This window comes from Lycorma delicatula, chromosome 1, assembly GCF_047948215.1.
Source record: "Lycorma delicatula isolate Av1 chromosome 1, ASM4794821v1, whole genome shotgun sequence".
Taxonomy (NCBI): Eukaryota; Metazoa; Arthropoda; class Insecta; order Hemiptera; family Fulgoridae; genus Lycorma; species Lycorma delicatula.
Window position 1 is genome coordinate 168,874,646 of NC_134455.1, and position 27,665 is coordinate 168,902,310.

The 27,665-nt window shown below is 29.6% G+C and overlaps 1 protein-coding gene across 4 annotated transcripts in view; it reads right to left on the reverse strand.

Annotated features, from left to right (window-relative positions):
* Positions 1-7,667: 7,667 nt before the first annotated feature.
* Vps50 (vacuolar protein sorting 50) overlaps positions 7,668-27,665 on the reverse strand; it is a 70,626-nt gene continuing 50,628 nt past the window's right edge. For all 4 annotated transcript variants that reach the window (XM_075367078.1, XM_075367070.1, XM_075367087.1 and 1 more), the window contains 7 exons: positions 24,436-24,631; positions 21,942-22,052; positions 20,916-21,101; positions 15,800-15,958; positions 11,750-11,871; positions 9,596-9,785; positions 7,668-8,652 (listed from right to left, as the gene is read on the reverse strand). In XM_075367078.1, the coding sequence (XP_075223193.1) occupies positions 8,536-8,652; positions 9,596-9,785; positions 11,750-11,871; positions 15,800-15,958; positions 20,916-21,101; positions 21,942-22,052; positions 24,436-24,631 (1,081 nt within the window). In that variant the 3' untranslated portion in view covers positions 7,668-8,535. The remainder of the gene's footprint in view (positions 8,653-9,595; positions 9,786-11,749; positions 11,872-15,799; positions 15,959-20,915; positions 21,102-21,941; positions 22,053-24,435; positions 24,632-27,665) is intronic.

The following is a 27,665-nucleotide window of genomic DNA, read 5'->3' on the forward strand; positions in this document are numbered from 1 at the left end:
AATAAATTTTACTGCAGTCTTTTTTTTTTTTTTCATTTCCTTTTGGTCAGTTTTTGATATCTTCGGTATTGCTCTTTATAATTTGAATAAGAAAATTGTGTATATTTTTTGTGTTTATTGATTATAATTGTCATTTTAATATTCTTTTTTTTATACACTAAGCTTTTTAAAAATGTGATGTGCCTATCTGGTGTAAAACATAGGCATTGTGGGAGTGTTGTAAAAATAGATACCATTTAAGTGGGATCATGTTTGACAATCACCTGTGGTACTGAGGTTGATAAGTACCATGTAGGAAAAGTACCTGATTCATACTTTATTTAATTTTAAATAAATGTTTTTTTGTTCAAAAGATTTTTTTTAGTAACATGTTATTCACTTTTGGCGGTGACATTGGCATCTGTATTGCCATTGCGTCTCTCTTGCTGCTGGCCCGTAGGTAGCTTTTTGGTATTGAGCACATGTTAATTGACTATTAACTATTATTAAGTTTACATTGAATACTAGCCCACCAACTATTAGAAATCAAGCTTAGATTTGTACAGCTCACAGGTGACAGAAAATTGTACCTGAGATGTGTGGTGAAAATGTTGAGTTCTTCCCCCATGGGAAGGAATTAAAGACTGATGGAGAAGGTAATGAGGAACCCCTTCCCCCCTTTACAAAGGAGCTAGCAGAGGCAGTATCACAAATACCGCTGGGTAAGGCGTCTGGCTCGGACCTGTTGCTGAACCTGGTAGTGAAGGTGGCAGCCCAGGCTGAACCGGATGCCTTTTTGAAATTGCCACATTGGCCTTTATGCTGGAAGGCAGGAGGATAGTTACAAGGCTGGCGATCAAGTATCTCTCACTCTGGATTGATGCAAGACTTAGGTTTGGGACACAAGCCATCGAAGCAGCTGAGAAATCAGATAGGATGCTGAGGCTTATCATGCTGGCCTTCTTTCAAACAGAGGTGGACCAGCTCAGCAGCGCAAGAGATTGCTAGTGGAAGTGGCATACTGCATGTTACTGTATGGTGTGTAACTTTGGGGAGTAGTAGTAAAATATGGAATACAGAGAGCTGGAGTGTATACACCAAATATGCACTATACATGCTGTTTGAGAATATCAGCATATCGAACAATATCCAGGGAAGCCACAGAATTCCTGGCTGGGTGTATGCTGATAGATCTGGAGATGCTTATGCAGAAAAAAATTCAGGGAACAAGAGGGCTTTGCCACCACTTGACAAAAAGAGAACAGCCAAGGAAATCAAGGACAAGCTGATGACAGAATGGTAAGAGAGAGGGGACTGGTACATGATAGGCTGGTGGACGCACCAGCTCGTTGGAGAAGTGAGAGGCTCCACGGCTCACTGGGATACAGCCTTACACAGTTCCTGGCAGGGTGGAGGAAATTCCACTGCACGTATTTTTCCAATGCCCAAGGTTTATAGATAGCAAGTTAATGCTTGATGCACTTGGACGAGAGACCATGTTCTGGATAGAATGAATGACTGGAAAGCTGTGGAAAATTTTGCTAGAATGTTTATGGTGAAACTGAGAGCAGAAGAAGAATCCTGTAGGGAAGGAGAGTCAGAGGATGTGACTGAATGCCTAGAGGGTCCCAAACACATGGGGACTGTCTTTGTGCAATGAAGCCTTGGGTACTTCGGATACTGCAGCTGATTGTATCATCTCCCCCTTCTGAAGTAATGCCACATAAGTAGTTCCACAAGGGGTAGGGAATCCAGGGATGGAGGTTTAGTTGATAGAGCGCAGGCACATATACGCACAAAATAACATCTTGCAGAACGTGTTAGCAAGCCCAACATGTAGTATGTAAATGGTATTCATCCACCCCTGTGGACCAAAAAATAATGGGGTGTAAACATAAGCACCCCATTCCTTTGTGAGGAGAAATGAATTTTTTTCTAAAGCTACTTCACCAGTAATTTGTTAAGCTGTTCTTTTTGAGACTCCTGTGGCAAATGAAATGCATTGTAAACTTTTTTGGGGTAATTTACAAACATTCCAACTGCAGCTTCTCCTGCCATTTAATTAAAAACATTGTGTATAATTTTTTCCCTTCGCTGAGCATGCTTTTTTCATTTAAATTAAACATAATACCCAAAATAATAAAACCAATACACTACCACGAGAACAGAGAAGAGAAATTTAGTAAATTAATGCGACATTTAAGACTTAACACTATAATCAGATAATTTAACTTTATAATCATTAGGTATACACAATTAACTGGACAAGTTTTACCTGCAAATACAGTATAAATTAGAGCTGAATCATTTACAAATACAAGTTAGTATTTGAATGAATCAGAAATGGTTTGTATAACTAGAGATTGAATGTTTAGAATGACACATAGTCTTTCTTATGTATGACTATGAGTCATACCCTATGGTATGCCATAGGGTAGCATATGGTTGTTTGCCACTACCAGAACAAAGTGCAAAGAGCACTATGCTACTACTTTAAACACTTAAAAGCACACTTTGCTCAGTAGACATCAAAGCAATCCTTGTATATTTGTTAGGCTTAGATGTTTTATACAATTATAAAACTATAAATACATTTAGGCCTAAACACTAATCAGTATGCATAATATGCACAACATATCTATTTCAATACATTAAATTACCGTATACATACTGTCAAGTAGCGTTATAAACCTGTTTTCATTAGGCAGCAAGATGTACAGCTATGCTGTTAATCAAATATGTGCAAAATTAGCATGGAGCAGCTATACCTACTTCTTTGCTGGTAACGTATTGAAAAATTATTACCATATGAAATTATTAAATAAGTAATAAATAAATAATTGTTAATCATTCAGTAGTTATTTTGTTATGAAGGTTTTTAACAATAAATCCTTAAAAAATAGTAAATGAAACACTTTTTTTTACCTCAATAAAAAAGTATCAATTTTTAAATCATTTGTTCAAAATTATTCCTATTTTCCTGTAAACAATAGTAAGTTTTTGTTGAAATTCACAAATTACTTTTATTAAAGTTTCTTTAATTAAATCCCTACATGCTCTTACAATTTTATTTTTCAACTCTGTACATCAGCATGAATTTTGTTATAAATTACTGATTTTAAATGACCTCACTCAACTGTTCCTCTTCTACCTATCCAGTGCCCAGGAAACATTTGGTCCAACCACTGTTGAACTGGAAGTGAATAGTGAGCAGGTGCTTACTATTATTGTTCACTATCTTGCTGAAAGCAAAACATGTTTTCATTATGTAACTGATTTTCTAAGGCATGCATTATTAGTGGGCAACTTCAACCAGCAACTACAAATACTTTTCACCTGTCAAATTCCATCTACAAATACTGGACTGATTATCACTGTAAATTCCAGCTCATATTTTTAGATACTACATTTTTCTAAAATTGAAAACATGAATATTTACATCACTCCAGTATCGGCAAAGCCATTTAAAAATAAGGTGAATTTGTTAGAAAAACAAATTTTTTAATCCTTCTGTTGGCAACATCCTCATTCAGTTATTGATGCAGTTGCATTTTATACAGAATAAATTTATTCAATTTAATGTAGTGAAAACAGTATGAGATATTATACGAATTAAGATCTGAGGATTTGCTCCTACATTTCCCCAAGATTTCAACCAAAGTTAATTTGTCCAAAACCTTTTGCCCTTTGGCAGTTCTAGCACATTTACTTTGTTCTCTGTATCTAAAAACTAGTTCAGTCCTTTGTTCCAGTAAGTCATTTTTGCAAGACAAATTTACTAAAGACAAAAAATGAAAGACCAAATGGTAGAACAATAACACAAACCAAATGCCAATTTTAACTAAAGAACACAACAAATTAGATAAAGCATGATTATGAAATAAATACAATAAATACTTTTTTCTACTAATTACATACAATATGAAAGAAAACAATTTGCAAAAATTTACTGTAGAAACTAAGATCTTAATAACTGGTGGAAAATTAATAACCTGTTATAACAAGGAAATCTAGTTTTCACTAATAAACATAGGAAACAAAAATTATGTTTCAACATGTGATTATTTTAATCTGTTTTTTGATGTCAAAAATGAATAAGAACTCGGATCACCCACCATTTTTGAAAAAAATAAAAATATTAAGGATTTTTTTTCATTTGAAGAATCGGACAGTACTGAAGAAGACAAAACAATAATTTTGATTTTGAATTATCTTCCAGTAAGCCAAATCTTACATAACAAGGTGAATTAATTGACTTGATTAGGGATTTAAATTTATCAAAAAATCAAGTGAACTGTTAAGATCAAGACTGCAAGGTTGGAATTTACTTGAAAAAATACAAAAATTTGGGCTTCCAAAGCAGACAAAAAGAACTTTCTCAATACTTTGTTGATGAAAATAATTTGGTTTATAACATAAATATTGATGAGGTTACCAAAGAGTAGAAGAAATGAGACAACTTAGTTGAGCCCAAAAAAGTATTTTTACCAACTCCCTTTTCCAACTTTGATCAACTTCTTACTTCATACAGAGCTATGTAATATGTGTCTTTGAAAATACACTTCCTCCACTCACATCTTGATTTTTTCCTGGAAAAACACGAAGATGTAAGTGATGAACACAGTGAACATTTCTACAAACACATTTCAGTGATGGAAAGCCGCTATAAAGGAAATGGAATACTAATATGCTAGCCGATTACTGTTTGAGATTAATCCTGTTCAGGATGTGCCTGAGACTATTAATAAAAGAAAAGCATTAGCAAAATCATTCTAACACATTCTGTATGGCCATACAAAATTATAAATTTTACAGATTTTAACTATATGTCCCATAATTTTTTTTGAAGTGTAATTTATTTAAAACTAAGGGTGATAAATGGGTTCGTGCTCAGAAAAACCTTAAAAATTTTTTTTTTGTTTATCGAAGCATGTTGCTAGCAAAGAAGTAGGTACCTTATTATTGGTTTTTTTGTATATTTAACTGATATTATAAAGCTGTGTTTACTGGTACAATTTTTCAATGCTGGAGAGACTTAAAACTCATATTTTTAACAAGAATGGACAATTTCAGACCTAATGTTTTGGTTATGCTCCAACATAACCTAAAAAAAAAAACAAATTTTTAAAACATAACTTCAATACCAGTGAACCAATTTTTATTTTACTTGTACCAAATTACTTGTCATTCAAAGGGCCTTCCAAATGTGGTGTCACAAACTACATCTCATTTAAAAAGAATAAGTTTTCAACCCTTGAAAATTTAGAAAACATTTAAGGGCCAAATTTTGTGTTGGTAATTTAAAAAATAATTTTACAGTTTAATCCACAGATTATGATTATTACAAATGATTTAAGTAATCATGTAATTACATGGTTATTTTTGTTGGACTAAAATTTAAAAAAGTACTACCCCCAAATGGTTTTTCGCACCAACCAAGTGAACGGGTGGACAAATTTTTATTTTCTTTTCACCAAAATTCATTACTTTTTCAGGTTGTCAATTAATGTAATTAAATGTTATGATTGCCATTTAAGATTTTTGAGTTGGGGTAGTTGAAGCAGAGAGGATGAGTTAAACCCCTTTAAAAATAATTTTAAAAAGATTGCCCCCTTGAGAATGGTACACATGCCTGCATACAGAAATACGATTGGACTTATAGCTGTTGAATAATAGATGCAGTAACTTTCCAAATGATAATCCAATATATTTAATTCATTATTTCCAAGCATGCACTACTAACATTTAGTAATTAAACATCGATATTTGTGATTCTGTTACATAAAACCTACGTGGAATTTTATATTAATTTGAACCTGCAAAATTCATATATACTAAAATTATGGCCTAGCATATTTCTTTAAGTCTAAGTCCAAGCTTTACCTTTTTCCAGAATTAGGCAGTTCAACAATAACTACTCAACACCATGGTAAAATAACTGAAAAGCAATTTGGTTTTTGCAGGCAAAAAAAAAAAACAAAATCTGTATAAATTCATCATGTACTCGAAATTATTGATGATGATGATGATGCAAATGTATAACAGTATAGCATAATTGAAAATGGTGTCAAATTTAGTAACAGTTAGTTATGACAGATAAAAAATTGGAAGGTTATTACGATACCCTATGACATTAGCAGATCTTGTCCTTATAAATGATGAGCTAATACTTCATACCAAACAACTTCTTTCTTTTCTGTTTAGCCTCCGGAGCCACCGTAAGGTATTACTTCACAGGATGGTATGTATGAATGTAAATGAAGCGTAGTCTTGTACACCACACATCAAAACATATAGTGTTGTATACCACACATCTCAGGAATGATCAACCATTCCTGAGATGTTTGGTTAATTGAAACCCAACCACCAAAGAACACCCGCATTCATGATCTAGTATTCAAACATACCAAACAACTATGTTTCATTAAATTGCTGTGCACACATATTTATTGTAAAACAAAATACTGCAAACAAAAAATATTACAAATGTAGTATAAAATACTGCAACTGCAATCACGATGACTGATTATTCTGCAGTGCTAATTTTATAAAAATTTTATGTAGAAGCAATTTTGAGCTCAACTTCATTTTAATCTGTTCAAGAGAACTACTTGGTTAATGATAATTCCTAGGGATGGGCAACTGAATACTATGGCCACATTTCATCTATGCGGTAAATGTAATATAATACTCCAGGAAATGTACAATTTTCCTTTTGTATGTTTCATGCACACATGAGGATGAAAACATGCATAGATTGTGTGCCAAGACCACTGTGCAAATGTTTTTACCTCTGTGAGTGAGAAGTGTAACGTTGTGTGTTTTTTATTATTGCAGTTAAAATTGTTCTCCTTTTTTATGAATTTGCTTCACGGTTTAATTTTGTCATGGAGGGTTGGTCAAATAAAAAAAAATATCAAATTTGAGGAGGATTACCATAATATTCCTTGTTTCAAAGAGGCTAATTCTCGAGATAATAAAGAGTGAATGTAAAAAAGACAACTGTTGGTAGTTAAAAGAGCAAATATGAACTTGATACAGTTCATCAGCATGTAACTCATGATTTTTTTCAATTTTTGACATTAAACCAACGTAGATGCCAAGCTATTGCTGGAGTCTTCAACACTGACAACTGAAAGAGGCCCATTTTTTCTATTCAGATGAAAATAAAAAGAGGCATGTACTCTCTCTTTTTTCTGTTTAACCACTGGAACCACCATAAGGTATCCCAAAATATACGGTAGTTTAGTGCTTTTTTGTTGTTTTTTTTTAGTGTTTGTTCTTTTAGTTTCCTTCAGATATGTATGAATGTAAATGAAGTGTAGTCTTCTACAAAGATGTGTGGTTAATTAAAACCTAACCACCAAAAAACACTGGTATCCACAATCTACTATCAAATCCATATAAAAGTAACTGCTGTTACTAGGATTTGAGCCTTAGAACTCTTGACTTCAAAATCATTTGATTTGCGATGAGTTCACCACTAGACGACCAATGTGGTGGGTTGGAGAGGCATGTACCAGCTTGCATGTTACATTTATAAACATGAGAAGATGCATGAGACTGACAAAAAGGTACGAGGTACTACACCTTTAGCACACAGCAGTTGATACCACCATGAAGTAAAAGAACATTTTGTATTAACATCTATAAAATTAATGAGTAACAAATTAGGAACTTCATTTTTAAATAAAATCTTTTAATAATGATAATAATTCTAATATTATTAATTATAAATTAAATATTATAATGCTGATTTTATAATAATACAATAAATATTCCTTAAAAAAATTCTGATAATAATATTAGTATAAAACTAAAACCATATTTTACACCATATTTAAAAAATGTATACAAATAATAAAATAATACTTTTGCTAATAAAAATGCAATATTAGATATTTTTGTTTTTCTGAACAACTAATTTATTTAATTTTTATATTTTCCATAATCAATAAATACAACCTATTAAAGAAAACAAAAAATTCTGCTTTGTTACACACAAAACACACATTGTAATTGAAAACTGTCAATTATACATGTACTTTAAGTTAGTTTATTACTTTATTTAGTTATTGTATAAGAAGCATAAGTCTTTATGAGGAGTGCTTGAAGAATAATACACAGCTGATATCATTTTTTTTTATTCTAAGTCTAGATTCAATTAGTTTTATAAACCTTTTTTTATAGTATTGTTTTCTTTAAATAGTTTAATTATTAATCCCATGATGAAATGACTACATAATAAAAGATAACAAAGTAATTCTAATAAAATACAATCTGCCGTTAAATATTTTATCACATTTGCAGATGAACCCATAGAATAAGTAAATGAAACCATTGCTACATCATATAGTTATTTTAATTTTCCTTAAATCTATTATTATAATTATCTAATATCGTGTATATATATATATATATATATATATATATATATAAATATATACTTTCAATGTATACAGTATATGTATGTGTAAGTATATAAATATGATATCACAGAGAGTTTCAACGACAATGCAACCCTTTCAGTAACTAAACATGAGAGTTTGTGTCAGGTCATCTCATCCCTAGTTTCTCCCATTCTTCAAGCATTGTACATAGTCTCTGTTTGGATTTTTTGTTTCCTTGACAAACACAGCTGATTAATGCCACAAGTTGTTTTGTAGAATACTCCTGGAAATAAAACAACAAAAAATAAATTTATTTCTTTTATAGTATATAAACCACACAAATTGTACATTTAATTGACATTTAAATCATACAAACTGTAACCTAAAGATTTACCAAATTAAAAATAACCTATTTTACCTCTTCAAACTACAGTACCAATTATTAAGAAGACTTTTTAAAATGTTCTCAGAATTTTGTTAGAATCTATCAAGTAATCGAAGAAGATCCTTATTTCTAAGAGCTTCTGAAAATTTTTATTTAACAAAAGCTTCTTCTCCTTTTTCTTAAATAAACTTGCCTGCATTTATAAATTTTACAGAAAACAATAACAGTAATAGTAAAATTCTATGAAAATTAATTTTTACAACTAGATACACCCTTCCATTTATTAGACAATAAGTAACCGAGATAATAATTTAAAAATAACACAGAATAACAGGAAAATTGATTTTATTCATTGTCCCTTCAGATAATTAAGTTTGACTACACTCTTCAATTAAATAATAAAGGAAACATGACAGAAACGATATTTTGATGAGACTAGATCACATTACAGTTTGCACTGCAGAATTTTACAAAATCATTCACTGGTGCTCAGAACAATTATTTAATATAAAATGAGCAAAAAAAAAATCTTTTTCTTTCGGGTATAGACCCTATTTAACCTTGATAATCTTTATAACCATATTTTTAACCTTTATAGTCTTTGAGTGCACACTCTGTGATACTTTAATCTGGGAGATACCATGGCTCAAACCTCACAGTAGAAAGGGTTACAGTAAAAATAAAATTTCATAACTAAATTTGTGAAATAAAACTTAGAATAAATATAAATAATTCATGCATTTAAAAAAAAGAATGATAATGTGAGAAGAGTAGTAAATACATGCTTTTTTATAGAAATAATGTTATAAAAAAAGTTACATTTTTTTTTTTAAAAGGTCACCTTATGTTCTTTAATAAATGTTTCCAATGCTGGCTCAGTCAAATAATATGCCTTAACATACGTGTCAACAAGCTCACGATATGGTAATGGTCGAAGTGAACATAATTTTTCTACTTGAGAGAACAACTGTGTAAAATCCAACTGCATCAATGCTCTACCACCATTAGAACAACGCTTGCTGAGAGAAAACCTAGAAAAAAGGGCTGCTGTTATCTCAAACAAAATTTTAAAAGATTGATACATCTCATAGTTTAAATGAAAACAAAAAACAACACAAACAATAAAATTCTATAGAAGTCAATCATAAAATTATTTACTGGCCATTAAATAATTACATTAAGAATTTAAAATTAAAATTTCCATCATATAATTCAAGAAAAGAGCTATTTATAAGATACACTGAAAATATCTATTTAACAAAATCTTTTTCTTTTTGTCATCTCATTTGAATGTAATGAAAGTGATTTGCAAAATGCCACTTGTTCAGTTTTCTGTGATGATTAATCATATCATCATACTTCTTTACAACCTGTCGACCAAATTTGTTTCTAACTCAATAAAGAGCTTATGTGATGCACATGGTTTATCAAGGGTCTATTATTTTTATAAGTGGTTAAGTATGTCAAACTATTATATTATGAATGAAACTAGTAAAATTTATGTGCATTAGAAAAAATATAGTAATAAAAATACTAAAAATACTTTTTTGTAATAAAAAAGTTGGCATTCCATAATTATGAAATGCTAACTATAATATTGACCTAAATAATTATTTAGGTCAATGGGTATTAAAAAAACTGGACTATCCCCAGGAAAACAAGACAAATGGGATTCTTTCAAATGAAAATTACACACAAAAAAATTACCGGACAAGGATTTTGCAAGCAATATTTTTACAATAAAAAATTTTTTTTTAAATCCTGATAAAAAAAGCAATGGTGATACACATGAGTTAGTTCATGTGCATTTATAAAAGAATGCTTGCTATTCACAGATTCCGCTATTACGGCTGAACAACATGTTTCTTTGAGACTTATCAAAATTCCATCATATAAAAAATTACTTAATAAAATAATTCTAGTGGTACTAATGTAAATTAGTTTACATATATGTGGAAAAGAATGCTTGCTACTGATGACCAGTGGTGGTGACATGCCTGACCACCATAAATAAATGGGGAGATTCATCAAAATTCAGTCATATGATAATCTAATCTAAATGAATTACACAATTTCAAAACTAAAAACCTTTCGAGAACAATAAATCATTCTAAAGTACCGCACTGAAATCATTTACTTCATTAAAATGTTACAAGAAAATAAAAAATGATTTCTGGTAAAAAAACCATACGCCCACTCTGGTGATCAGTACAGGTAAAAACATATTTCTCTAAAAAAAAATTTTAAATTAGTATAACTTAATTTATAGTTAGTATATAAAGTTTGTATCTTTCTTTTAAATGCAACACTACATATTATAATTATTATTATTAATAGTAGTAATAAAAAAGGTTTCATTATTGAAACATACCAATTCAAATGATTGTATTTCTCAGTTACATTAAATTTCTTGATTTTATTGTTTATAATTAAAATTATTGGAAAGTTTACAATAGTTTCTGCTGGATTTTACCAAACCTTTCATTACATCTGAACGTATCAGATTTTAAAATAAGTCCTTTTCAGGGGAAGATACAGATTAACAAGCTGGAGTTAGTCAAACTACAATTGTATCATGATGTAATATCATAAAAAGAATGAAATCTGTAGAAATCGAACATTTCTTTCTAAACAATGATAAAAAAAATGTTTATCATGTTAATAAAAGAATGGAAGAGAAGTACGCAGTCTCTTTTACTCTGAAACTGTAAGCAGAGACCTTCTGTTTGCCAGCACCTAATAAAAATTTTAACTTTTAAAAAACAAATTTAAACAACAATGCTACTGGTACTAATGTGGGTTTGTAGTAACGTAGTTTACTACATATTAAATGTTGATATTAATCAACATTGCTACATTGGTATAATTGTTTTATTGCAATTATACTTGTAATAAATGTGTACTGGAACCTGAAGTCCCCATTTGTTATCCAACTCACAGTTTTATTGAAAATAGCAACATACACAATAAGTTCTTGAAATAAATTTCAACTTACCCTTCTACAAGTATAAATGAAAGTAAGTGTACAATGTTTTCCCACAAATTTTCAAGGACATGTTGATTCAAATGTACATGTTCTTCTATTTCATTAAGTCTCATGCTAAATATCTGCAGTTCCTGTAAAAATACAAACCAGTTTTTTCTACATAAATCAAACTAAACAAAATAAAATAATTTAATTTTAAAAACCTACCACACTAATAAAATTAACTAATATAAACTTTTTTACTTCTATGTGATACATCAAATAGTTTGTAGTAGTGTATCGTATGGAAGTATAAATGGCTTATTTAAAATATTTTTTTCTAAAAATAAAGAGAAATTATATATTAAAGAATAATATTTCATTTGTATAACAATAAAAAGTTACCTGAGGTCTTTACAGAATAAATAATAATTACACTGAAAGACAAAAAAAATTTTTTTTATGTTTCTCTAAGTGCAAACCCATTTCTTGAATTGCTTTTTTGCATACATTACAGATCTGTAAATACAATTTTTCTGTCACCCTTAGTTTTAAATAAATTACGCTTCAAAAAAAAAATATGGGAAATATAGTTAAAATCTGTAAAATAAATAATTTTGCATGTTAGAATTTTGCTGATGCTTTTCTTTTATTAATAATCTCAGGCACATCCTGAATTAATGTCAAACAGTAATCTGCTACAATGTTAGTATTCTATTTCCCTTTATAGCGGCTTCCATCACCAAAATGTCTTTGTACAAACGTTCACAGTGTTCGTCACTTACGTCTTTGAGGTTGTCCAGGAAAAAATCTAGATGTGAGTGGAGGAAATGTATTTTCAAAGACGCATTATATTCCATAGCTCTGTATGAAGTAAGAAGTTGATTAACAATATCGTGGTAACTGTAGGATTTTTGACATCATCTTTGACAAACTCTCTTATTTGAGAACCAACAAATATTCCTTCTTTAATTTTTCCTTCAATTACATTTGGAAATTTCTGCCTGATGTATATAAACCCAGGACTATCCTTCTTCATTGCTTTTACAGAATTTTTCATTACTCCTAGCTTGATATGGAGAGGGGATAAAAATATTTTTTTGGGTTCAACTAAGAGCTCATGAATAATGTTTTTCCCATTTGGAGTTACAGTGTCTCGTTTCTTCTATTCTTTGGTAACAATGTTTATCCCTAGCTCGGCTGTCCCATTTGCAAAGAAAACCATGTACTTAGTATAGCCTAAGTGCATGCCTAACAAAATAGCTATAACTTTCAAATCACCACTTATGTTCCATCTATGATTTTTATAATTTATTTTTTCAAGAACATCTTTCATCACACCATATGTCTCTTTCAAATTAATACCATAACTGATTGGTAACAAAGGATATTTGTTATCGTTGTGTAGTAGAACCACTTTTAAACTATACTTGGATAAATCTATGAAAAGGCGCCAGTCCTCAGGTTTATGAACTTGACCTAAGTGCAACATAAACTCATCAATATTTATGCAATAAACCAAATTATTTTCATCAATAAAGTACTGAGAAAGTTCTTTTTGTCGTCTTCAAAAGCCCAAAATGTTTGTATTTTTTTCAAGCACATTCCAACCTTGCAGTCTTGATCCTAACAGTTCGCTTGATTTTTTTATAAATTTAAATCCCTAATCAAGTCATTTAATTCACCTTGTGATATAAAATTTGGCTTATTAGAAAATAATTCAAAATCAAAATTACTGTTGTCTTTTTCAGTACTGCCTGATTCTTCATCGCTGCTAGCTGCTTTCAAAACATACATTCACAGGTGGCTCAGGAACTGAAATAATAATAACTGTGAGGTACAGGCCTGATTGCAGATTGCAATGAAGGATATTTTACAGCCTGATTAGATTTTTTAGAAATTCTCGACACACTTGTTAAACAAAAGTAACAGTCGGTTACATGATCCTTTGGTTCACGCCAAACCATAGGTACTCCAAATGGGAAAGTGGGAAAGCCTTCTGTGTACCTTTCAGCCGTACAAGAATAATTATTTGTTAAATAATAATTATTTTTATACAAAACAATTAGTGCGTACTATATGAGGAACCCACATATTATCCTGATCACCAATTTTACACTTAAAGTACAAATGATATGCTTTTTTAATTAAAGGTGTAATGTTTTTTCTATTTGATTTTACAGTAAACTCACCCACATACATAACAAACGACATCCACATCATTTACCCAATTTCAAGGCATTATGACACTGCACTGTTATCAAACTTAAGACAGCAATAAGACTGAACAAAATTAATTCATTCCTAAATCCAGTGCTTAGTACAAACAATACAGTGTTTTCAGCTACGTGTTTTGACCTGCACACATGATTAATCCTGTCCATGAAAGCTCACTCTTCAATATTAGATATGATGCTTTGTCTAGTTTTGTTTATTTATAGCTTACAAATTATGTTAACAAAATTAAACAATAAAAAATGAGCTAACAAAATATAATGTAGGAGCTTAAAATGCTAACTATATGTTGAAAAAAGAAAAAATCCTTTACTTAAAATTTAAAAATTTTTCAAAAATGTTGGGTGAAAGAAAGATTCAAGTTCAGCATCAAAAAAATATTAAAATCATATATCACATGTGAGGAAACAAAAGTTATGTTTATCAGTATTATTATTACTTATTTTTAGGTCATAGAAATGACATGAAATTTCAATGGACTGTTAATGACCTAACAGGCAATTTTGTCAATGGTGACAGAATTAATAAACAATGCAGGAATCAGTGAGAAAATATATGAGACCCACAATGAAATAGAAAAAGGTTTTTATTATTTTGTGAGGACAGCTGAAAAACTAAAGTAAGAGCAGTTGGTAGTGCTGATTTTGAAACAAAGATGATGCATTTTAACAACAATTTTTTTACAAAAAAATAACATAAATCAAAAATTCTGTTCAGAATTCACTTTTTCTGGAAGAGATTGATAAAAGTAAAACTTTTAAGTTTCATTCTGACCCTGGCCAATACAAGTTTGACTTGACTGGTTTAAATAATTATATTTTAAAAGGTTTTGCTGACTTTAACTGTGATAAAGATTTTCTTTTGCATTTGTTATTTTATTTCCAGTAAGCTAGAAACATAAGTTGTGATATTAATCTCTAGACATTAATTTGATTTCAAATTATAACCAATCATTCTCTTGTCTTAACATCAAAAATAGTCAAAACAATTAGTGAAATTTTTGGGAACTTCATAATCTCAAATAATGTTCTTAACACAAACCACTAACTACAGTTTCCATATAGGTAAGAACAGAAAACCATAAGTGAATTATTTTTCTTAGTAAACAATCATACTGAAAAAAAAGCAAGCCTTTTCACTGATTTGCAGAAGGAAAAGAAATAATTATGTTGATCATTCTTTATTCTGTATAAAATAGATAGAATGGAATAGTTTGCTGAGGAATTGCAAATATCTATTATTGAGAAATTAGTGTAGTGCAAAAACATATATTAAGAATAACTACTAGAAAATCTAGGTTAGCAAAATATATAAGGAAATTTTAAGAAAATATACCAAGATATTATTAGGACTTTAGAACTTTTAATTTAAAAATTTGTTGTTAGCAAATTGAAATCACAAAGGTAACATTAGACAGAGATATGGGAAAATAATTAAGTGTCATAGTTACTCCCACTGGGTGTAGGAGTAAATCTGAACTTTGAATGGGGGAAGCACCACCAGTTGCATCTGACAGCTCAATCAGGCAGCAGCTTTACAGCCCAGTGCTACACTCAGGTCACTCAACAACCAGAGGTTCTCTCCTACAGCTTTATCACATTGACAGAGTCAACATGTGCCCAGTATATCGATCCCCTTGCACACAGGAAACTCAGCCACCTACCATGGCCCTGCACTTTACCTGAGACTTCAGGTTGCACAGACTCACCAAGGTGCAACAAAATTCAAAAGGCCCCACCCAAACTACAGCAGGCTGGGATGAGGCAAATTTCCCACTCTCAAGAGCATGCATACCAAAAATTTATCAGCAAAACATCTAATTCTATTTCATAACTAAATACATACCCTAAAAAGTGTATCAACATATGGACTATGCTGACTCATTACATCATTTATTTCCCAGTTGACACGACCCATTAAAACTAAAGCTTGTTGAGTGTTAACAGAACGCCATGAAACACAACTGTACACAGGATACCGCACTTTCACAGCCACTGATATGGTCTAAAAATAAACATTAAACAATTCCACAGTAAATCTAGTAGTTTTGCTAAACAAACCTATATAAATAACTTGTTCTCAAGCTGCATATAATACAAAACTATAAATTACACATGAATATTAGTCTTATACATGTATATTAGTCTCATAGTAACTGACTATTCACTATGTAAACTGTTAATGAAACAAAAATACTTGAGCAAAAACTTGGGAGGTAAATATGTACATGTAACGGCAGAAATGAAATTATTACATACAATGAGGAAAATAACCAATGTTAAGATATTTCAAACATAATTCCTGAACCACTGTTGAAAACTGTGGAACAGAATAGATGAACTAATAAATTCTCAATACATCTGTACTTTTGTCCTGTTTAGCCTCCAGGAATAACCATCAGGTATTACTTCAGAGGATAAATGAGGATGATATGTATGAGTGTAAGTGAAGTCTAGTCTTGTACAGTCTCAGGTCGACCATTTCTGAGATGGTTAATTGAAACCCAACAACTAAAGAACACCAGTATCCACGATCTAGTATTCAAATTCATATAAAAGTAACTGCCTTTTACTAGGATTTGAACGTTGAAACTCTCGACTTCGAAATCAGCTGATTTGCGAAGACGTGTTCACCACTAGACCAACCCGGTGGGTTACATCTATACTTGGTTGCACTGAACTAAACTTAAGATATAGAAAATAAATTACAAAAAAGTTTAAAGAAAATTCACAAACTGAAATGAATAAAATATAAAATTATAATAATGTTTTCACTTGAATTAATTTTACTAACTCTGGTTACGCTATTGCATAGTTACGTTATTTTCCTATGAATTCAAAGCTAGGGTTGGGTCATGTTGTTATTACAGGCATGGTAAATTTATAACTATGTTTCATTTTGGGCTTGTCATATTTGTATCTGCTTGATTATTTGTTTTCGTGTTTGACACTTCTGGCGCGCCCAGACTGTCTGCTTCTGTCATCTTTAGTGACCGCGTGTATTCATTTCTCGCAAATTTATTGCTGCTCTCATACACTCCCTTTTGTTTCGTTCCCATACTAATACAGGCACACATCTCTTGTTTTTTTACACACTCTCTCTCTGTCCACTGCCTAGGCTTGGTTTCCCCCTCTTCTCGTTCACGCCATCTTTTCAGCAGAGTAGATCAGACCTTCACCATGTAGAGTCGCCTATGACTTTTCGCTCTCAAACTTTGTGCTAATATTTTCATCGCATTCATACTTGCATACACGTTGCGGTATTTCTTTGTCGAAATTATCTCTAGTTCTACCCATCAGTGGTTCGTTATTTCACCGATCTCTATCCTTTGTTTTTGCCTCCTTTCTTTGTCAAGTTTAATCTTCAAATTCTGTATATTACGTCTATGCTGAAAGTGCTTCAATTACTACAAATTGCCAATTCTATCGACGCCGAATCTTCTCTAGCTGCTGATTAAACCACGTCTCACCCCCGTATTCCTGATACACCACTGCGGACTACGCCCAGGATTACTGTATGTATTCATTTACCTTCATTCAAGAGTTCGTCTCTTGCTAATATTTGTGTGCTACAGGCAAGTTCAATTTTCATTATTTATTACATTAAACAGTTATTTTATCCATTAAAATTTGTGGAACATTCAGGTCATCATACATTAAGCCTTTCAGGTTTCAATTTCAAGTTTAGTTTAAAAAACCATTTATTCATTTAAGTACAGTCACGACAGGTGACTTATATAAGGTTCAGCTGCAACTTATATACGGTTCATTGTTCAGCTGCAACCTATTTTACGTGCTTTATTATTGCAATTTGTTGTCATGATAATTAACTCTATAATTTAATCTTGTAACTTGTTAATCGCCGAGATTAATCCTTTTCTACTCATGAACTGTATTCATAATACTTCTCGCAAATTAACCTAAAGCAAGTTACTCCTGATGTGCAGTTATGTTTTAAGAGTTTGTAATTTTATATTTTCAAGAATGCTTATTTACCAAAATGATCTCTATTTATATTATTACTTACTTTAATGTAATTATATTGTAATTAACTCTTTTTTATACTGAAATTATTGTAATTTATTTTTCTAAGTTAATGACATCTGTTCATTGCTAATTTTTCATTATTACAGCATTTGTCAGTAATGCAATAGTTTTCCAGTCATACTATGTTTATTGATGTTTTGTTTTTCTAAGTATATAATTGTAAATCTCATTTAATATTATTATTACTGATATGCTGATTTCAGTTGATATTCTTATATATCATTAAGTTATGTTAATTTCATAATTTCATTTTAGTTTTTAAGGTTATGATTTAACATAAGTTCATTTGTTTTATTTCCAATTAAAGCCCAATTTCTTTTGGCAAATACGAGCTGTGTGTTTTTTGTTAACTTTACCCAACAAACTCTTTACCATAAATATTTGGTTTATGGAAAAAACTTACAGTCATTTTCATTATCCAAGTACATCTTTCTCTCAAATAAATTAAGTTTTTTTGATAGAAGATATTGAATATTCTTTAGTTACAAATTTTTATTCAGAGTTGATAACTTTTATAAATATTACATTTCCATAATCTTTACTATATTTACACCATTATTACCATAATACTATTTGTTACTGTTTTTTTCTGAAATCGCAGGTACATTTTTAAACTACATCAAAATTATAATTTTGCAGATATTATTAATAAGTATTTGATTAGTTAACATTGAATGATGATATTTATTAAAAAAAATTACAGATAATTTGGTAGAGATAACAGAATTATCAACAATAAATATTTTCAATTTAAATATTAAAAAATCATAACTTACTGCTTAACTTCTGATATACTTTCTTCTACCACAATTTTTATTTAAAAAAGAATTTTGTATTTTTTTTTTACCCATTTACAGTTTTTAACTAAATTAATAAGCAAAAATCAAGCTCTAACAAAATTAAAATTAAATATTTAAACAGAACTCAAATGTACAAGCTTGCATTGAAATGACAAATGCAGTGGTGAAGAGTAAGGAAAAATTCTTATTTATTGAATATTTCTTATTATAATAATTAAAAAAGTTAAAAATTTATTTTAATCCTTTAAATTTCTTTTAAGCCTCTTAACAGATTCCTCAGAGGTGTAAGACATCTTACAAGGATTTGCTTGGAGGGCATCCAAGTAATTTTGTTCATCACACCTTCATCCACTCACATCCATCCAATGCCTTGTCTCCCAAAAATTGACAAGGTTCCTGAACTTTACATAATCACTGGCCTCATACAGGTTTTAAACATTTTCATTTTGAAATACCTCCTTAGTAATTCATTTTTTAACATTTTATTGTAGACAAAGTAATCTTAATTACACATACATATTCTTTGTTTTATCTCTTCACCCACTGAATTATCCCAACTTAAAGAATCTCCTAGATATTTACATTTATGGACCTCATAAAGTTTTTTATTTCATCTGTTTTTTTCTCTGCAGCTCTTTGTAATAATATATATATATATATATATAATAAATATTTGGAGGGTTGTTCAATAATTAAATAGACAAATGACAACAGCAAAAAACTATTTAATAGAATTAACTAAAACTGTCTGATATTCAAATTGGCACCCCTAATAGAAAATGTCAGTTGATGAAAAAAATTTCAATTATTACAGTCGCTTTCATTTTTTTCAAAATGTCAGCTCCACTTGAAACAAAAGCCATGGATGGAAACCATGCTGTGATAAGATTTATACTTTCTGAAAGTACAAAACTGGCTGAAGTTCACTAATGGATGTTAAAGCAGTATGATTAAAAGTGTATCAACCATGCAAATTTTTATAAGTGAATTGAACAGTATAAATTGGAGAGAAAGTATTACCAATTTTCACTGCAGCAAAAGACCAGTATAAGTTTCAACTGAAACTTTACAAAACTGCATTAATGATCTTGTTCGCAAGGTCAGACACATATAAATTTGGGAAAATGCTTACAATTGTTGAGCAAGTATTAGCACTGTCCATTCCATTATCTACAGTGAATAACTGAAAAACATGTTCAGGCTGAATTCCAAGACTTTTGACTCAAAATAACAAAGACAACCGAATTCATATTTGAATGAAACTTAAACAATGGTTTTTAGCAAAAAGTAATACTTTTTTAGACTAGAACTAGTGATGAAACTTTGATTCATCATTTTGAGCTAGAATCCAAATGTCAGTGCATGAAATAAAGACATCAAAGTTCAAACACCAGGAAAAAATTTGAAACCTACGCTTCAGGCGGTAAAGTAATTCCAACAGTGTTTGGGACTATAAAGACCCAATTATTGTAATTATTTGGAAGGGCAGTGAACAATCAACTATGAGTACTATTGTGACTTTCTATGAAATATGGTAAAACCCACAATAAGGAAGAAACATCCTGGCCCTCTCTCAAAAAGTGTAATTCTTCTGGATGCTAATGCTCATCCCCACACCTCTCAAGACACAGGAAGATATTCAAAAGTTGGACTGGGAGATGTTGCTACATCTACCTTCAGATTCAATCTCATACCAACAGAGATTTTTTGTTTGGTCCTCACAAAGAATGTTTTCAAGTCACCAAGTTTGGCAACAATGAGCACGTCAAAAATGGCTCAGAAACCAATGCGAACACTCCTTTACTACTGAAAAAAGAATTGCACAAAAACATTAGGGCAAATAACATGTTTTCAAGAATTGTGATGAACAGTAGCAATAGTTTCATTGTCATTGAATAATAAAACTTTTTCTAGTCATTTGTCACTATAATTACTGAATGACCATATTACTAATTATGTGATAAAAAGGAAATGCTCTACAATTGAGTTATTTCACTTCACTTTCTTCCATTGTACCGATACACATTCATTAAAATTTCAAAATTAAATCATAGAAAATTGAACAAAAAAGGTATAAATATGTTATTGTACAACACCTTAATTTGTTCTAATTACCTCTGTATAAAATATTGAAAGAATATGTTTTGATGAGTCTAGAAGTTGCTCTAAGTAAGCTCTCAGGAAATTAAACTGATCAGCTAAAAATACTAATGATTCTACAGCTACTACTCTTACAGGTAATCCATATAAAGTTTCCACATTATTCAGGTCTACTTCAGGTGATATACTAGCTGGTGGTACCTAAAACAGATCAATAAAACCAGTGAAAATTCTGAAAAAAAAAATTATGTATTATTAGACCAATCAGCAATAATAAATCAATTACAATGCTAAAAGCTTGTAATAGTTTTTAGAAAATTGTAGATTCTGTTTAAAAAAAAATTACATTTTCACTTAAAGGGTGCAAAGGAAACTCGTTCTCTGAAAAATAATTTTCATATCAAAAAATGTATACATTGCGTCTTCAGAGCTAAAACAGCCCATGCCAGGCACCAAATCTCCCAAAAAAATATGAATATTTTTTATATTAAATTTATAATTTTTATATAAATTTTTAAATTAAATTTTTTTCTGTCTATTAAGAAATTAGTTTTCTTTAAAGCTGAATACAAATAAAAAATCAGACACTATATTTTTTCGCTTAAAATGACTTGACACCCCAACTATTAAATAATAAAATAAAGAGTGTTCAAAAAGTGATGTAACCTTATAGGAAAATGAGTAAGTTACAATAGTAGTCGAAAGGGGCCTCCATTACACGATTCACATAATTTAATATGACATTGCATGCTCTTAAACACATGTTGTAATGTTTGTTGCGGAACTGCACAAATCATTCAATTTCGCTCTGCAATTCAGGAATGGTATGAGGGTGAGTTTTGTAAGCAGCATGCTTAAAGTACTACTAGTAATTTCTAATGAATTATTCTTAAAGAGTTCTAAATAAAAAATTTCCGACTGATTTAACCTTTAAAAATAACTACTACTACTTACTATATTTACTACTACTAACATTTACTACTACTTAAACTATAGTATTTCTAACTTCATTTAAAAATATGTAAATATTAGATAAGTTACCTTATTATGGTCAGTGTCATCCAGTTCTGCTGAGTTCTGTATTAAATTATCTCTTATTCTTTTTAAAACAGCCTGAAGTTTAATGGAAGATGGTATATCTATTGGGTAATCCTGAAAATAAAAACAAGAAATTAGTGATTGAAAATATACTTACAGAACTAAAAAGTAAAATGAAATGCAAACAAAATTTGTATGTGCTAGGTTGTACAACTTTAGAGTGTAGGAAACCTAACGTAAAATATTATAATGTTAATATTAACAATATAATATCGTGCTGATATTTTCAACATGAGCTATTATTACAATTTCCAATAAAATTGGAAAAGTATAATAAAAATTTGATAAAAGATTTATTAAATAATCCAAATAAATACAACACTCAGTCTTTAGGAACTGACAAGTAACATCATACAGCCCATGGTAACAACTCAACATGAGGCACTGCCAAGGATTTTTAATACATTTAGGATGATGGAAATATTTATGTATTATTTACTACTGAAAATGAACTGAAAAAGTTGTCAGTATTGAAAAATTACAGGCATACCTCTGAAATCAAAATGGAGTTTTATATATTGAATTTACTATTTTTATTGTTTAGCCTAAGCTTCCATTAAAATTAATTTTAATTAAAAAGAATAAAAAAAAATATAATAAAGCTACAGAAATGTTAAAGGTGTCACCATATCAAACAATGATCTATTGTCTTCAAAACAGAATAAAAATAATAAAGTTCAACATAACATACAATAATTTATTAATTTATTAAAGAAAAAAACAGCCTACAGCAATAATATTCACAACATTTTCATATTCATGATGAGTATAAGAGCAATGATTAGTAAAAAAAAAATGATTTGTTTATTATCAGGTATAAAAAAAATTTTAAAAGAAATTTTAGGTTACGGAAGAAAGCCATTATAGTTGGAATGTGAAATTTATAGGTGACCTTTTAAACAAATATAATTAGATGGTTTTTATTTTTATTTATTTATTTTTTTTACTAAAGCAATAATAATTACCACTATGGTTTTTCTATCAGTGAATAAAGACTGTTGTGCTTTAACAGAAATAGAATTACAATTATAAAAAAATAAATAAAATCAGTAAGTTTGTATAAATCCAAAAAACCACTTCCACAAATCAAATCTTATTTGAATGTAAACAATCTCATTTAGGGCTTACTATTACACATTATTCTATTTTAGATCAGGATGACTGTTAAAATAATCTACTCACTTACATTTTTAAATTCTGAAGGATTTTTTTTTAACGATCTTATTACATGAAATAATATAAAAATTATATATTAAAAAAAAACAGACATTTACCAGCTAGAATCTGCAAAACAGAAGAGAAAAGATACCAAGATATGCAATATCCTTGATCTTTTTTATTTTCCTAACACTGCAGATATTTTTTTCATAGTTGTTTTCTTTACTCAGAATTTTCAAGATAAATCCAGTCGTCAAAATGACAAAGGATTAAGATAATCAATTTTTTTTTCAAGTAAACTAAGTTGAAAATAACTATTCTCAGCTTTGGAAAAATTGCAAATCAACTTCTCTTGGTTAACCTGAAAAGAAGCCACTATAATTAATTCAAACTTTTATTGGAAAAAAAATTTACTAACTGCACAACAAAGTTACATGAATAATAATGATCTGCAGTATAGGTCTACTTCTGAAATCAGTGTTATTCTTTCAGACTTTATTAGTAGTAACAATAGCTACAAATGTTGGTAAATGCCAACTACTCTGCCATGATTTCAAAAGCAAAAAAAGGTAATTAAATGAGAATAATTATTTTCAATCTATTTTACTTGAAAAAGTGGATTGTTAACCCTGTCAGACATTTTGATAGTTGGATTTGTCTTAACAATTCTGAGAAGAAAAAAAATTAGGGCCCAAAAAATATCTGCTGTATTGAGAAAATAAAACATCATCATTGGGATATTGCATAACCTGATATTTTTTCTCCTATGTTATAAATACCAGTGTAAATATCGATTATTTTTTTAAATTATACATAATTTTTACTTTGTTAGTTTCAAGTAATAGCATATTTTGAAAAACCTTCAGATTTAAAAATATATGATTTCTGAAGAAAGTCTGACTGACATAAAGTGGATTTCTTAATTGAATTAACTGGATTAATTAATAGAAAAATCTGGAGATTTCTTAACTGTCAGCAGTTTACTTTTATCAACTGAAACAGAATTTTCACAATTTCACTTTTTGATCTATCCATTAATATTGCCTATAGCAATATTCACAAATGTTTGTTAATTATCAGGTCATATGCTATATATACCAAGTATACATATTCCTGTTAATATCAGGAATATGTTTCAATATACTCTAAACAAACTTTAGAAAGAAACATTGTGGGGTTAATTATTTACTTTTTAAAAACAAATTACATTCAGTTTTTAAAAGATAATAATAATAATAATAATAATAATAATAATAACAATCAGTTCCATAATACTTACAGGCAAATCAGCAGTAAAAAAAGAATGTACAGAAAATAAGTAATATTCAAACAGTTGACAAAGACAGAATATAACATCAGCAGCAATGAAACGTAACAATCTGCTCATCTGTAAGTATTTCCCACAATGTCTTAACACCGTTAGAGCAGTGTTGGTTAATAATGGACAAGTATGACTGCTACATCTTTTAGTGGATCTATTAAACAAATGAAAGATTTTTTTAATACTGTGTGCTATTCCATCAAATAAATATCCCAAGTTACTACTTGAAGTTACTTTCAGTAGTTTATTATTAAAAACATATATATAAAATTAATTTACATAAATACAAAAAAAAAAAATTATATATTTGAACTTATAAAGAAACTTGTCCTGACTGACTGAGTGATTCATCAATGCCCAGCAAAAACTACTGAAGATAAATTGATGAAAATTTGTATACATGTTATTCTTACAGTGTAAGTACACACTACGAAAGGATTTTTTTAAATTTTGAGTTAAAAGGTTAAAATGGAGTAACAATGAAATTTACATTTTTTTTTTAATTTCTTAATAAAAACTGAATATATCAACTCGTTTTTGGTGTGTTTAATCTTCATGTGACTACCTAAAAACCTATTTGTAAATTTTTTGAAATTCTGAACTTAAAGGATTAAAATGGATTTTACATTTTTTTTTGGAAACCTGGCTATATTTTTCTTATTTCTCACAAACAAAGATATCAACTTAAATTTTGGTGTGTGTAATTTTCATGTAAATATTTAAAAACTAATTTTTCGATTTTTTGAAATTCAACCTTGAAAGGAGTGACAAAAAAATTTGAACAAGACTTACAAATTTTCACAATTTCAAACTACTAAATGAGATATTTACTAGATTGGGGCTTGCAGATACTCTTCAGATTAAAACCATTTTCAGGTTTTTTTTTAATTTTGATTTTTTAAGGGTGCGACAGTGTATGATGGGGTGGCTAAACCAATACAGCCATTGTTTCTCTACGTATGATGTGACTGGCTGTATCTATCTCTGGTTACTTAACTGAAGAACGTAAAACATAAGTAATTACAATTTTTTTTTTTTAAATAACAAATGAATTACAATCACCTCCTAGCAGTGTTTGAAAGTTAACAAGAACCAGGCAAAACAATTTTTACCTGTACAAAGTATGAGTAACCAATTATAACTAATATTTTTAAGATGGAGGCAGACTGTTTTGAAATCCACATTCTCAAATCATTGAAAGTTTCGAGTCCTGCACTGACCAAACTAATGCTCTAAAGAAATTACAATATACTAATAGTTTTTATAAATTGAGCAGGCTTTTATTTTTATTTATCATTATTATTCTCACAAGCATGAGTTTAATGAACACAGGGGCACAGTCCCTGGCTAGACAGGAAGGATGATTGAAACAAGTCCTGACTGGCTAAACATCCTTGACCATGATGGGAAATGCAAGTAGCCATGTAGTGCAGGTAATGCCGTGGCAAGTCTGATAGTATTTATATATATATATTTTTTTTAAATTAATTTCTAATTTATTTAAAGATAACAAAAAATATTCTAACTGGTTTGGTCAGGTAGCATAGTTTTAGATAATTTTATTACACTAAATATTGTTAATCAGTAATGTATTAACTTTTCTAATGCTATACATTTTTCTCTAGGTAAGATAAAAATCACTGTTAGGTTAGGTTAGGTTAATTAATCCTCAAAATCACCTAAAAAAATAAAATTAAAAAAATGTAATTAAGTAATGTTTTTGTTTATACAATTCACAAAGATTGTGAATTACTTCTGCCAAACCAATTGATTGCAATCAAAATTACTAAATTTTGTTTCGATTACTTTTAAAACTTAATAAATAAGCTTTAAAACTGTGTTTAGTTTATTTAATAAGACCCTTCAAAATAGCTATTTTTTAAAAATACTCTAAAATGGCTTTACTGAAAATTGGTCCAGTATACTTTGAAATAAAATATAAAACTATATTATTCGAAATTTTGTATCTTTTAACATGATTTTTTGACAAAAAACTTACCACTGACAATTCAGCCTATTTCCAAAATTCAAAAAAAAAAAAAAAAACGTAAAAAAAACTGATATTTTCTACAGTTTAAAAAGTATTAATTTTAAGGAAAAATGTTGCCAAGGTTAAATTAAAAGTAATAGAATTTCATAAATTTCAATAATTCTTATCTTTTTATAATGAATGTAAATGATAGATAAGAATAAAATACCCAACTTTTACATTTTTAATTACAATTTTTACTCTCTATAAATCCTTCGATTACCAAATTAACTAAATTTGGATATCTTAATGTATGACCCATCCACACAGATCACCTGTTTATAACATTCTGCCACAAAATTCTCCCTTTCCTACTTATTGTATTAGCTCTTCATTTTGAATCTATCAATCAACCCAATTTTTAACGTTCTCCTATAATATCACACTAAAAATGTTACTCTTCTTTTTTTCCTTTTCCATATCAGCCATGTTTTAATATCACTAAATTCTACATTCCATACAAACATTTTTAAGAAGATTTTCTAACCCTTATATCTGTTTAACTATCTTCTTTTCAGCATAAAAGCGCTCTTCTTGCTGGAGCCAGTCTGTTTTTGATCTCTATCTTACTCTGTCAATCCTTCGTAATGTACCCCCTAAATAGCAAAATTCTGCTATATTACATTCATCTTCATATTTAACCCTCATTAACCTCCTTTCTCTCACATCGTATTTCCTGTACTTCATAAATTACTTATTTCAGTCTGAAAGTAATTTTTTTTTCCAGCAATAAATCCATAAAGAATTTCTTCTAAAAATGTTAGCACTTTTATTCTTTCTTTTGGCAAAGTTAATTCAATCTCGAATTTGTATTTCAATTCCTAAATTGGTTCTTTTATATACTTCTTCATAACAAAGTTGGCAGGCTACATTCGTGTCTCACAATCTGAATCAAAATGAGATCATGTCTTTCTGAATCAAACCCGGAGATTCTAAGTTCAAATCCCAGTCAGGCATGGCATTTTTCATACATTACAAAATTCCCAATTCATATTCCCATGCACAAGCTATATAGTGAATTATTCATCCAAAAAAAAGTATTATTTTAAAAGTACTTGAATGAAGCACTATAGAGAGCAGCAGTAGGACCTAGTACAAATAGGTATGTTTTTCCATTACCTTGCAGAGTGCATTATTTGGTATTCATAGTCATTTTGGG